Source organism: Nothobranchius furzeri, chromosome 12, assembly GCF_043380555.1.
Source record: "Nothobranchius furzeri strain GRZ-AD chromosome 12, NfurGRZ-RIMD1, whole genome shotgun sequence".
NCBI classification, from domain to species: Eukaryota; Metazoa; Chordata; class Actinopteri; order Cyprinodontiformes; family Nothobranchiidae; genus Nothobranchius; species Nothobranchius furzeri.
In genome coordinates, this window is record NC_091752.1 from 55,634,809 (window position 1) to 55,649,553 (window position 14,745).

The 14,745-nt window shown below is 42.0% G+C and overlaps 1 protein-coding gene across 2 annotated transcripts; it reads left to right on the plus strand.

Moving 5' to 3' along the window:
• The first annotated feature begins 334 nt into the window (after nucleotides 1–334).
• On the plus strand, nucleotides 335–7,185 carry msrb1a (methionine sulfoxide reductase B1a). Of its 2 annotated transcripts, none has more exons than XM_015945692.3 (4): nucleotides 335–462; nucleotides 1,729–1,871; nucleotides 6,261–6,375; nucleotides 6,461–7,185. In XM_015945692.3, exons 1-4 carry the CDS (start codon nucleotides 408–410, stop codon nucleotides 6,478–6,480), a joined length of 333 nt encoding a protein of 110 aa, XP_015801178.1. In that variant the 5' UTR covers nucleotides 335–407; the 3' UTR covers nucleotides 6,481–7,185. The 2 variants fall into 2 exon arrangements, with proteins under 2 accessions (XP_015801178.1, XP_015801179.1); XM_015945693.3 differs by having other exon boundaries at nucleotides 365–631.
• Nucleotides 7,186–14,745: the final 7,560 nt, after the last annotated feature.

A 14,745-nucleotide genomic window follows, 5' to 3' on the forward strand; every position in this document is an offset into this window, starting at 1 on the left:
AAGAACAGCTAATTTCCGGTGTTTTAGCCATTCAAAATAAAAGCATTTGACCAAATAATTTAGGTAACGTTGGAATATCTGAAAAAAACAAAAACAAACAAACAATGATTGGTTTAAACTAACGTCAAATCTTTGCCAAATAAACAATCCAATTTTGCAGGGTGAGTATGTTTAAAGTTAAACTAATTTCAAATTCCCGATATTTTTCCCACCACAGTACAACCCGTATATTATGTCGATGAGTACAACTGCTAAATTATTTACGGGTTTGGAAATGAAATGGTGAAACCTGAGCCTTCCGGGAGTTTTATTTTGAAGTGCAGTTTAAACAGGAAGCGTGTGCGCCGAGATCACAGTATTATTGGGATCACACAGCGGGTAGAACAGGTTATCGACACAGCGCCGACATGTCGTTTTGTTCATTTTTCGGCGGAGAAGTCTTTAAAGACCACTTTAAACCAGGTATCGTGTTGACATTTTGTTTTTGACAACTGAGAAGTTTTTGCGTGTTGGTGCCGACTGTTTTAAACTAAAGTTTTCAGTAGCAAGTTAGCTGCGGGTTGCTAAACATTTACGGGAAGTTCCCAATGTTCATGAAGTAAGATGAAGCTACAGCTGAGGACCTTAGCGCGTAAGTTTTGTAACCGGTGTTCAGGTTTCATAAGAGCTGTACTGTTTTACACACGCACCCACGCACGCACGCACGCACGTACGCACACACACACACGCACGCACGCACGCATGCACGCACGCACGCACACACACACACACACACACACACACACACACACACACACACACACACACACACACACGTCTTCCTCCATTGACTTCCATTCATTTTTGTGATTCCACTATGCCTAAGCCATACCCCAACCATAACCATTGCTGATCTACTCCTAACCCTAACCTTAGCAAAAACTTACTTCACACTATACCTCTAACTAGTCTGGTAAGCTTCTAAAAAAAAGTGAGGACCAAAAAAATGTCCTCACTTTGAAAAATGTCCTCACATTGTAGGGATAATGGTCAGAATGGTCCTCAGTATTTTATTTATTTATTATTCATTATTTAGTTACACATTTTTCATTTACACAGACATGTTATGCACAGAATTACAGAGGGCAGTTACGACACAGGGAATCAGGAGTGTGTAGTAAGTACAAGAACACAAGCACACACACACCATTTTCAAAACGTGAAATTACTTGTGTAAAAAAATGTTAATATCTACATCAGTTAATAATTAAGCTTAGTTTTAAAATAATCTCTAGAAAGTTTAATAATTTCTAGGGATGGACAATATATCAGCATCAACATCGTTATCGGACAATGTTAGTAATTTTTTTACATATCGTATCGGTCCGATTAAAAAAAAAACAGGCCAATATTATCAACTGATATTTTTTCCATCTTGTCTCCATTTGTTTGCCTGTTTCAGAGGGTGAGGGGGGTGATGTGTATTTGTTTAGTCATGTCACAGTGATTGTAAAGCGTAAATGTGTGTGTGTTGTGTGTACATAATAATGTAAATTCAGCTTTAATAATTTGTATTCTATACAAAATCTGCTGATTTTAGAAGCATTATTGTCAGTATGTCGGTATCGGCAAATATCGGTTTCGGCCATAACAGTGATCTTAATATGGGATATCTGTATCAGCCCAAAAATTTCATATCGGTGCATCACTAATAATTTCTACTAAATTGCTGATCTTTTAACCTTTCAGGAATCTATGTGTGTTCCAAGTGTGACCACCAGCTGTTCTCCAGCCGCTCCAAGTATGAGCATTCGTCTCCTTGGCCAGCCTTCACGGAGACAATCCATGAGGACAGTGTGTCTAAGTATGAGGAGAGACCCGGGGTGTACAAGGTGACTTCAGCAGAAAAATGTTTTACTTTTATTGCCCTTTATGGTGTTTTCTGCCTGGAACACTGTCAGGGACCGAACTGTTTTAAATGAGCCACAGGAAAAAGGAATCAGAAAAATCAGGGTTTTATTCACCCAATTTAACAAAAATGCAAAAAAAAAAAAAAAAAAAAAATGGGGCCCCTAAAAGAGGTCAACTTAACTAGAAAGCTTTACCGCAACATAAGCTTAGCAAACAAAACACCAAATGACCTACAGGAACAGTGTTGCCAGATCCAAAATCCCACAAAATCGTACAGAGAGGCCAAAATTATCGTTTTTCAGTACAAATTATCGTACATTATAAATTTGATAATAACGTTCTATAAACGACTTCTCACTCCAATATAATATAACAAAGAAGGTGTTTTATATTGCCCTGTTTAAATAAACATCTTTAAAACCAGTAATATAATGCCTATAAACGTGCAGAGTGTGTCGGCACCACTCCGACCTCCACGCATTGACACAACATGCACATTTGCGCAGTCCTATTTATGTCATTTCTACATAGGTTAAACGCACGTGACAAAACATCACACCAGTGGAAAAACTGACCCAATAAATGACAAAGCAGCCTACTCACCTAGTTCCAGAGTCAGTTTTTGTAATAGACACAATAGCATAAACCTGTAAGCACTGAGGTGAAATCTGACTTCAGAACAGTTTAAAATTATGTAATGGACTTGGGAAAGCCACAGCAAAAGACGGTGTTACTAGATGCAATGTGAAATTATCGTACATTTGAGGATTTTTGAAACTATTGATCGTACATCGTACAGAGCCCAAAATTATGGTACAAATACGATAATTATCGTACATCTGGCAACACTGTACAGGAAACACTAGGGAGGTTTTTTACACTGGCTGGTCAGTCAATTACAAATGAAAGGGAAAGGACCACAAATACAACATTAAAGACTAAAACAGTGTAGGAATAAATGGCTAGTCCTTATGGTTACATTTACTCAAAGTTAAATAGACAATTAATTAGCAAACCAATTTTAATAAATGGAAAAACAACAACAACAAAGCAAGACCAAAATAAGCCTTCTGCCCCAACCCCCCCTCATTTTCAGTCAGTGGTAGAGGCCTTTCAGGAAGTATCAGCTCTGGCTTCTCCCTCTGCCACATCACCTCTTTGTCCCCAGGGAAATGGAAATTTACTGGCAACTCAAGACAAACAAAATTAACATTACACAATAGAAAATGTGGTTAAACAAGATCAACTAAATGTGCATGCATTACATCCAAATTATCTGACCTAAAACTAAAGTTCAACAGAAATCAGACTTGTTTTTTATGTTTGTATCTGTAACCAAAAGTTAACTGTAAAAAAATGTAGGTAAATAAAGGTAAATCACTTATCTTTCCCCTGTGTGGCAGATCCTGCCATACCCCCCCCCCCCCCCCTCAAAACTCTCACTGGTACAGCAAGAGAGGAAGTCTGCCAAGATGTTGTCCTTCCCGGGGATGTAGTGGATGGTGAAGCAGAATGTTTGGATGGCTTGGTACCACCTAGTTAATCGTCCTTTGGTGTCCTTCATCCGCGTCATCCATTGTAAGGCCTTATGGTCGGTCTCCAGAGTGAATTCACGGCCCAGGAGGTAATACTCAAAAGAGTCTAGGGCCCATTTCATCCCTAAAGCCTCTTTCTCTACCGTCAAATAACGGACTTCCCTTGGGGACAGTTTGTGACTAAAGAAGACCACCGGGTGTCGCTTTTTCTGGACGACCCTGTAGAAGGACATCTCCCAAGCCTCTTTCTGAAGCATCAGTCTGTAGAATTAAAGGTTGTTTGATGTCCAGACTGTGCAAAACAGGGTTTTCGCCGAGAAGCGAATCGCTCACGAAATTCGGCCGCTGCTCGCCGCTCCTCAGTTCAGATCAGACGCGCCCCAGTCGAGGCGTGCCTCGGCTCAGCTGTAGTTTTTCTTTTAAACACTTGGTGTCCTCCATTTCCTCTCTGCCTTTTCTCAGCTCTTTTCCTCTACGTTTGAGTGTTTGTACGCGCGCGCGTGTGCGTGTGTGTGTGTGTGTGTGTGTGTGTGTGTGTGTGTGTGTGTGCGTGCGTGTGTGTGTGTGTGTGAACCTATGGTATGAGTTGTTTCTGCCAGTTGAATCTCTTGGAACTCGCTCCTGCTGTATCCTAGCAGTTTCTTCCGAAATGGGACGTAAATAACCATGTTTTTCGGGGGTCGTACAGCTCCTTGTGTTTCTCAACTTCCATAATTAATTTAAAGTCATCCACCTTAACTGCTTGCCTCAGACTTTCTGCCTCTCTGTCCTGTTTGCTCCCGGTGAAAAGACACCCAAAACCGCACCCCCCTTCACGTAGTCACACACGCACACAAGTTCGATGTGTGTGTGTATGTGTGTGCGTGTTCGTGTGGTTTTTCTGCACTGTCTGTTTACGAACACATTTGACTATTGCGGAATTTTATTTTGAAATGCTTTATTTTGTTAACTTTACCGGCCTGCCTCTTATGTCTACGTTTGACTTCCTGCCAGAATTGACGCGATTCACCCGCGGCACGCGAAAAAAATAGAGCCAACGCCGAAATGATCGCTGCACGGCGCGGACTGGAGCGCCGGCGCGAGGCGAATCGCGGCGCTTCGGCGGCCCATGTGGTCTATAGAATAGCTTAACAAGGACGCCGAATGAAGGCGGTCCCATTTTCGCGGCGCTTCCGCGGCCAGTGTGTCCCCGGCGTTACTCAGAGACTGTTTGATGTCCTGAAAAGCTGATACCCCTTCGGCAGACCACTGGATGTTAGAGGGGCACCGGGTTCCAGTCAGGTCAGTGAGCAGTGCTGCCCTAGCAGAAAAATGAGGGATAAACTGGTGGTAAAGTCCAGCCATGCCCAAGAAAGATCTAAGCTGCTTCTTTGTTACTGGCAGCAGGCAGGACTCAACAGCACAAATGTAGTCAGTTTGTGGTTTTATCACCCCATTCCCAATTACGTAGCCCAGGTACTCAGTCTCTGCTTTGGCAAAGACACATTTGGAGGAATTGACAGTCAGGCCAGCTTCCTGCAGACAATCCAAGTACCTTCTCCAGATGTCTCAAGTGCTCCTCCCATGTTTTGCTGTAAATGACAATGTCATCCAGATATGCAGCACAAAAATCTGAAATGCCACCAAGTACCTGATTCATGAGACGCTGGAAGGTTGCTGGGGCCCCATGCAGACCAAAGGGTAGAATGGTGAACTGGAATAGACCCCATGGAGTCCGGAAAGCTGTCAGCTCTCAGGAGTGCTGAGTGAGGGGAACCTGCCAGTAGCCTTTGCATAGATCTAAGGTGGTAAGGTACCTGGCTCCTCCCAGTCGTTCTATGAGGTCATCAATCTGTGGCGTTGGGCAGGAGTCAAACTTGGAGACAGAGTTCAGGTATTTGAAATCTATGCAAAATCTTAAGCTGCCATCTTTTTTTGGTACCAACACTACTGGGTTACACCACTCACTCTTAGATGGCTCAATCACACCCAGAGATCGCATCAGATCAACCTCCTCCTTCAGACTGGTCAAAAGGCTTCTGCCAAACACCTTTTTGTGTTTGGCAGAAGCTTTTACCCCAAAATTCCACTACCTCCGCTCCGCTCCGGCACGAACTCCGCAGCAAAATCGGTCCCATTGTAGTCAATCAGAGCTGTTCCACTACTGCGGCCGTGCGGTGCAGTGCGCCCCCGCCATTCCACCATCCGGCAAAAATAGGACCGATTCTATTTTTGCCGGACGCCGGAGCACCTCCGCAGTCAATGGACAGAAACCACAACCGCCCAACAGGAAAGGGAGCAAGCACCGCTTCCGTTATTTCACAATAAATCGATAAACAAAAAGTGTTTTTTGTTTCATATGCACAGGTTTAACAACTTTTAACAACTATCAATGGCGGCTGAACTTTAAATGTACAAAAATAAGCCATAAATACAGTTTCTACTATCAAAGTAGTCACACTTTGTTGATCCAAACACTGCTGATCTCTCAACACAAATGATGGGCAATTAAACAGTTCATTTCGATGCTTCTCCCACACAACGGGTGTTTGGATCTAACTTCCGCGTTTATTGCTCGAACTGTATCACAAGATCTCAAAAATCCCACGCATGCCTGTTTGTGCACCTCAGGTCTCCGCACCAGAGCGGAGCCGTTGTAGAGCGGGTACCAGTAAAAATTGAGTTTGGAAGCGAGCGGCTGTGGAAGGCGGGGGCGGGGCAGAGGTAGTGGAATTTTGGGGTTATCCACAGAGACGTACGAAGGGTTTCTATTTGTTTAAAGTTGAGTTAGTTACCAGTTAAACTAAAGTTCCTCCTATGATGGAGTTGGTTTGTTGAGTTGTTTTCTTGTTCCAGGTACTGTGTGGGAAATGCGGAAATGGACTTGGTCATGAGTTTGTGAACGATGGTCCAAACAGAGGTCTATCCCGCTTCTGAATATTCAGCAGCTCACTGAAGTTCATCCCTAAAGGTATAATCTGAAAGCAAAACAAGATTTATTTTCTCGCTTGAAAGTATAAATAAATGAAACCAGCTAAAAGTTTTTCTCCCCACAGATAAGGTAGATGGACAGTAAGGTGAGCGGCTGCGAGGGGGCATGTCAGGATTAGATGTTCTTCTGTGCTGCTGAAGGTGTGGACAGTTTATGAAGTGTCCTGGGACAAAGTCCTACTTGGACCACCAGAGCTCTGATGAACAGTGACCTCACCAGATGCCAAGGACCAAGAACCAGTGAAGATGGCTTTTAACGTTTCATCAGCTCAAATACAGCAACTGGATAAACCCCATACAGAATAACACTGAGCACTTAGACAAAAGGCTGTGTCATTTATTTTACACCAACAGGATGTTTAAATCATTATTTTGCTTTGTTGGTAACTTTTTACAATACGGGTCCATTCATTAATGTTACTTAATGCATTAATAAGCATTAATAAACAAAAGATCCCTCTATTAAAGTTATCGTGATTGGTAACTATTAAGTGTCTATAAGGTTAGGACAAAGGGCCTGAGGGGTCTGTTTGGTAATATGGTTAAGCTGCGGTTAACACTTTATATAATAGTTTATTAATGCTTAGTAGTGCACAAAGTACCATTATTAAAGGGACCCTTATAGTAAAGTGTTGTCAAAATGTTAAATCTAATGGGTACATACCATTTTGACTGCTGCAACAATAGAAATACTTGCTGATATAGTAAAAATATATTTGAAAGGTACATATAAATCAAATGCAACAACTATTGTAGGTGCAGTAATCAAATAAATGTATTTTTAATTTCATGCTATCTAATGTCTGCATTTTGTTGCTGAGCTAAAATGAAGCCTTTGTTGGTTTCCTAACAAACGTTTGTCCACTAACATGAAAGAAAAACGTGTGTGTGTGTGTGTGTGTGTGTGTGTGTGTGTGTGTGTGTGTGTGTGTGTGTGTGTGTGTGTGTGTCAGAAAGCCACTTTACGCTGACTCAGCATTCACACATATATGACAGAGAAGACTTCAGTTAGTCTTGACTTCAACAGCTAATTTATGAGTGCCTCCACTAGATGGCAGCAGCTGTTTGACATGTTGCAGATCAGCTGATCTCTACTTGAGCTGTTCCTGCCAGCCTTTTCCAGGCTGCTTGCTCTCTGTAAACACACATCTCTGACTTTAAAACCAGTTTAGACTTAAGGAGTCAAGTCACCTGGCTGGATGACCTGTCTTATTACTCTTTCTCAGGTGGAGAAGTTTATACGAATCTCTTCCAGCCTGGTGAGTGTGGGACAAGCATGAAACGGCGTTTAATGGTGAAGCACTTGAGTGAAATGTCCCCACGTGTCTTTTCTTGTCCTCGGGTATTTACATGTGTTCTGAATGTAGATTTGAATGATTTTCCAGCACTTCAAAGTTCAAGCACTCTTCTTGAACATCTTTTGTACGTTCTTGCTGTGTTTGTCTTCAAATTCCATTTTTGGTTTCTTTTTTAAACACCGATAACTAAGGTTTTTTTCTTTACCTTGCTGACGTTTTGTTTGCGGCTCCAAAAACACACAAACAAAACACCCCACTTAGACCAATAGTAGATGGCATAGGTGCACCAACATACAACACGGCAAAAGAAATCAGCAAAATCATCAGCTCGTTATTAGGTAGCGCAGACCAACACTGCAAAAATAGCATAGAACTGGCAAAAGAACTAAAAAAAAAATTACAATAAAAGATAACGACATACTCATCACACATGACATCACATCCCTTTTCACAAAAACACCAACCCAAAAAACCATAGACATAGTAGTTAACAGAGTCAGACAGGACAAGACTTTACACAAAAGAACAAACCTCACAGCAGATGACATAGCACAACTGATAGGACTGGTAGCTAACTCCACTTACTTCACATACGACAACACAACATACAAACAACTGGAAGGCTTCGCCATGGGTAACCCGTTAGCCACCCTGTGCGAGTTTTTCATGTAAGACCTTGAGCAAAAAGCCATAGCCACCGCCCCCCCAAACTGCAAAATAAAACTATGGAAACGCTATGTAGACGACATACTGGAAATCATACCAAAAGGACAAACAGAAACACTAACACAACACTTGTATAACATTGACGACACGGGCAACATAAAGTTCACATATAAGTCGGACACAGAAGGCAGTATAGCATTTATGGACATGAAAATAACCAGGCAGACCGACGGGATCCTAAACATAAACACATATAGGAAACCAACACACACAGACCAATATTTATTATGGACATCAGAACACCCTACCATACACAAAATGTCAGTAATCAGAACATTATATCACAGAGCAAACATGATAACAGAAGAAAGAGACTGTAAGCAAGAGGACAAACACATACAACATGCTTTAAAGACCTGCGGATATCCGACATGGGCAATAAACAAAAGGAAAACAACAAACAACAACAGAAAGAAAAGAACAACCAAAGCAAATAACCAGAAACCCAGAAAGTTAAAAACTAAAACCAGTGATAACCCTACCACACATCAAAGGCATAACAGAAAAAATAAGAGCAACAATGAAAAAACACAACATAAACATACCAACAAAACCATACACAACAGTTAGAAACAGTCTAGTACACCCAAAAGACAAGATACCAGCTGGACTTAAATGTGGAGTCGTTTATGAAATCCCATGCAAACTCTGCAATAAAACATGCATAGGAGAAACCGGACGCCAACTCAACACACGAACAATAGAACACAGAAAGGAGTACGAGAAAGAAACGAGTCGAAGACACACAAGAGCAGCAAAACAAGAAGCAGAAATCACAATAAAGAAGTCAGCCGTAATAGATCACTGCACAAGAGAAAACCATATAATGGACTGGGACAACACAAGGATCATAAACAGCGAACAACAGAGATACAAAAGATGGATCAAGGAAGCAATCGAGATAAGGAGACGTGGATGTGGGACCATGAACAGGGACGATGGAGTTTACTCGTTGGATCGCGCATGGGTACTGCATCATCAGAGAGGGGAGAGCAGGCTGCTGCCCGCGGATAAACGGAGTAGGAAGTGATGACACCATTAGCGTCAGCTCTGAGGATGTTTGCAGCCGCAAACAAAACTGTCAGCAAGGTAAAGAGAAACTTTTCCTGTGTTTAAAAAAGAATTAAAAATGGAACTCTTCTCCTTGGCCCGCCTTTACTGAGACCGTCCACAAGGACAGCGTCATTAAACACCCTGAGGCTTGGGGACCCTTAAAGGTCTGATAAGTTTGTTTTAATAAAATGTTTCAAGTTTTATGGAGCCCTTTTTAAATTTAAAACCCTCAGGTTTGTTGTAGAAAGTGTGGGAATGAACTGGGCCATGAGTTTTTGGGCGATGGACCAAGAGATGGACAGTCTTGCTTCTGAGTCTTCAGCAGCTCACTGATGTTTATCCCTAAAGGTGATCCAGTCTTTTTGCTTTTCAGATTAAATCTAAGTCATTTGGAGCGCATTGTTTTGATGTTTTTCTCTTTGTTCTTACAGAAAATATCTCGGGACGGAAAAATTAGTCGTGAGAAGGAATTAGTCCCGTCCCCACAGATGACGTGCTACAGGATAAAGCCTACTGGATCTCCTGGTCACTGATGAATGGTGGGACAACAAAGAACATACAGCTGGTGTGAGGAACCTTTTACACCGAAAACATAAAAACCCTCCTGAGCATCCTGGTTTATCAGTTTATTGTGCTTTTTTATTTCATTTGCTCATGAAAGCATGTTGATATTTAATTTCATTCATCATTCAGTGACATCACAGACATCATACACATAGACATGACATGGACTGGACTGGCACTGCCTATTGGAGCTGGTGTAACGGTGGGGACGCCATCTTGGATGGGTCTCAATTCACGCCCAGTTTATTTATTTCTACTGGGGAAGGTGTTTACCCAACTAAAAACACTTTTTATCAAACATTTTCACAAAATCAGACACTTGGTATGGCATGATAATTAGAATTTGAATATAATAAAATAAAAATTATTTAAATTTAAATTCCCAACAGGTAGGCTAGAAAAGTCAGTAGTAATCCCACGTGATCTGTTTTCAATAGGGAGCCTAAGTCATGCCCACCTACATCTGCATCATGGGTCCACGGAAGAACGAAAAAATGAATGCAAGTCAATGGGGCTAAAAACGCTATTTTCTAATTCCGCTTGTTTTGTGCCATGGATTTCACATATGAGGTCCGTGAATTTTAAAGACACACTTTGCTACCAAGAACGCGCTTATTCTCAAACAGGGGGAAACGCTATTTTAAGTTTTGTGTGAAAATAAGTTCAGGACTACAAATCTGCTTCATGAAAGTGACGCCATTGAACCAGACATGGAGAAAATGGAGGGGAAAGGGCTGTAAGTTCAGCAAACTTCCCACAGGACGAAAGAACCACCATAAATCTGGTCATTTGGTAAGTAGCTGCTACGCTAGGGGATAGGAGATTATATGGTGACGTCACATATGTGACGTTCCGATTTCTGGTGTGTAGTCATGCTAATTACCACTTTTTACAAGCTAATGAATCTCAAAGTACGTGACTGGCATGGTCAAAACACCCATTATTACTTTTCATTTAAATTGCAGTACAACATATGTGCGATCCAGGGCATAAATCAAAGCAGATTAGAGTAATGCATTTTTAGCCGCGTTGACTTGCATTCATTTTTTCGTACTTCCGGGGACCCATGGTGTGGGAGTGACCTAGGCTCCCTTTAGATGTTGCAACCATAGGCTGCACAAAAAAACAGGCATAGTTGCCCATTCTGCTTAGTGAGGGACCCATCCAATATGGCGGCGATGTTCTCCAGCACCCAATGGTGCGTCTACGTATTCACGTTTATGGCTATAATTGGTAAAGATGATTTTATGTACAAGTATGTGTGCAATACCTGTGCAATACCAGATTTACATAGTATGTCTGTGTCCCTTACGGTATGCTGCATAGTTCTGGAACCCAACTTTTTCATTTTTATTCATTTTATTATCTTAAGTGATAAAAACAGTTTCAATGTGTTTGAGTGGCCTTTAAGAGACAGTGATTGGTCAAAAACAACACCCAAATTCCTCAAGTTAGATTTGATGGCAGAAGATAATTGACCAAGTTTTTGACTAATCAGGGGAACCATGCTCTCACGGGCAATGATCAGACATTCAGTCTTTTCAGAGTTTAACTGAAGGAAGTTATCTTCTAGCCAGCTGGTGATAGCTGATAGACACTAGTAGTTCAGACAGTTTGTAGAACTCAGAATCCTTAAAGGAGCAGTACAGCTCACAGCTGAATGTCATCTGCACATAGATGATAAGAAACATTATGAAAAGAATCAATTATCTGTCCAATGAGGGTGTATGTACAGTAGAAACAAGGGTGGACCCAAAACAGAGCCTTGGGTTACCCCACAAAACAGATCGATAGAATCTGACATGATTTGGTTTATACAGACACTGTAACGTCTGTTAAAAAGGTACAATCTAAACCAGTATAGAAAAGTTCCAGAGATCCCCACCGAGTCACGAAGTCCGTCAATTAAGGTGCTGTGGTCAACAGTGTCAAAAGCTGCAGAAAGATCTAACAATACTAACAATTTACCACACGGGAAAAACTCCAGGCTTGTGTTATTAGTGGAGATAAAACATCAATCTGTGCGTTTACATGCACATCAGAAAACCTAAGTATTGCGCTAAATGGACTCACTAGATAATGAGTCAGCAAAATGATTACATCCTGCATGTAAATGGGTTAGCCGAACAAAACCGGTATGATGCTTGCGTTCATGCTTAGCACCATAAAACTAGACAGTTCATACCAAATAAGCTGTGCTGCATGCTATTATTGCACATTCCTTCAGCCACTGTGCATATCCTTTTTCAATTCCATCTGCTTCACTCAGCCAGCCTCTGTTTACTGCTTGTGTTGCTATAAGCTTACTGGAAGAATGCCAACATGAAAATATTGAGATGTTTTAATGCACTTTGTTTCTGAATCCATTGTGACTAACTGTTAGCTCATCAATTTACTATCATTCTCCATGTCTTCATACTGAGGTTGTTCCCAGAGATCTAAAACAGCTAAGAAAGAAAGAAAAGGATCTTTTCTATAGCGCGTCTCAAGATTAAAATCACAAGGCGCTTCACAAAAACAAAACATTTTAAATATAAAAAAGATTTTTCAAAAAATGATCAAAACATGTTTAAAATAAGCCAAAACAGACAATTGTGATTTAAAAATGCAACGACACAGAGAGAGAGTGAATAGGAAATAGGGAAATCAGTGAATCCTGGGGAAGGCAGGATTGGTGGGGAGAGCAGAAAAAGGAGAGACTAGTGATGAGGGTCACACCAAAGCCAGCCTGAACAGATGAGTTTTCAGTTGCTTTTTAAAGGAGACCACTGAGTCCACTGCTGTCAGGCTCAGGGGGAGAGAGGTCCAGAGTCTGGGGGCCACAGCAGCAGATGATCTGTCATCTTTGGTCTTTAGCCTGGTGCTGCAAAACCAGTAGGCTTTGATCACTGGACCTCAGGGACCTGCTGGGGGTGTAGGGACTAAGAAGATCACCAATGTAAGATGGTGCTTGTCCATGTAAGGCCCTAAAGACCAGAACCAGGATCTTGAAATTAACCCTGAAGTTGACTGGCAGCCAGTGAAGCTGGAGGAGAAGCGGGGTGATGTGGGTGTGTTTGGAGGACTTGGTCAGAAGCCGAGCACAGGCATTCTGAACCACCTGTAGACGGTTCAGGGAGGTTCTGCTCAGTTACTAACATTTCCACAGAGCCTGCGGTCTAGCCCTTTAACACCTGGTATTGCTGCCAAGAACAGTGATTGTTAGATAAATATCTCATGAAAATAGTAATTAGATGTTATATAACCAATAAACCTTGGGAGTCAACCCAATTCAGCATGGCTGCTACAGGTAATCAGCCTTTAAACCAGTGCAGTGTTGATCGGCATGAGCCCACTGCAGGAGGCTGTTTGTTGGTCACTCCCAGTTTTAGGACATGAATTCATGTCTAGCACTAGAGTTAAACTCTCTTATTACAGACGTGAAGGAATCTCGCGTTTTTTTTAAATTTTTTCCAGACACCTCACTGAGAAGTGCCTCTCGCTCAGCAGTGTTGGAATTTTAAACAAAGCGGGGATGTGGGGGCATGTTTCATGCAGCTGAAGTGTCTGGGATGAGCAGGTGTGGAGCTGCTCGTTTCAAAGGGTGGAAGATCAGAGTGGGAGATGAAAGCTCCGGTGTCAGACGGTGGATTAGGAACGGAAGTGCAAACATTCATAGAGAGCAATGCTTAAGTGTTTAGAGCAAAGACCAGTTAGCAGGTAAGGTGTGATCAGAGCGCCTCGGTTGACTTGGGTAGCTGTTTGCATTTAAAGAATAGGCCAACTTTGATTTAAGGAGTTCTTTTTCTTTTGCATTCCTGAGTCAAATGCCACAAACCATCAGCTCTTCTGACCTCGCCTCAGACTCTCCATTAATTAACCAATAACTTCCATGTGCCCGATTAGATATGTGGCCAGCTGGAACCCGGCCTTTTTCTGCGGTGAGCTCCAGAGTGGGAAAGTTTGAAAGTGGTAAAGCAACATCCTCAACAGCCAGACTTGAGAGGACCAGAAGGAGATAAACCAGATGAGAGAATGAGGGATGAAGCGAGAGGAAGTCGGTCTGTAATTAGCGTTTTGCAATCGAGAGCAGGTCTTTCTGGATGGCATCAGAGCACAGCTGACCTGCCAAGAGGAAGCAAACAGGAAGGAGGAAGTGGCTATCCTCTGATAGAATCTCTCTTCCCCTGACCTCTGGGATTCATCCTGCTCATGAGCAAATAATATCCTTAATTACATCAAACCAGAGTGACTCTAAAGTCTTCCCCTGCTCCCAAAGGCCGGGCCTGGAGGCGTAACTAAACTATCTGACTCACTCATGGCACATCTTGTTTTAATTCTAACATATACGAGCTTGTTGCTTAGATTCGGATGTTTACAAGAGCCGCACCTGCTTCTTTTTTTTATTCAACAACAGCAAATAGTGTCTCATTGTCTGTCTACACGCCATGCCCTTATTAGAAGTTCGTTAAGGTGGTATTCCCAGGAAACATCTGTCCTTCAGTGGTTTATTCGTCGCAGAAGCTGCGATCACTTTGAGAGGAATAAAGCTCCTCAGGAAAATAAGTTAAGTTCCTTTCATCAGGTCTAATATTTGCAGTATGTGAGTCAGTCATATAGGATGTCTCCATCTATATGTGAAGGGGGAGGCTGCCCTCCACATGTTTCATGCAGATGCTGACCGAACATCTGCCTTTCTCAGTGAGAAGCTTTAAAGCTCTTATGACACT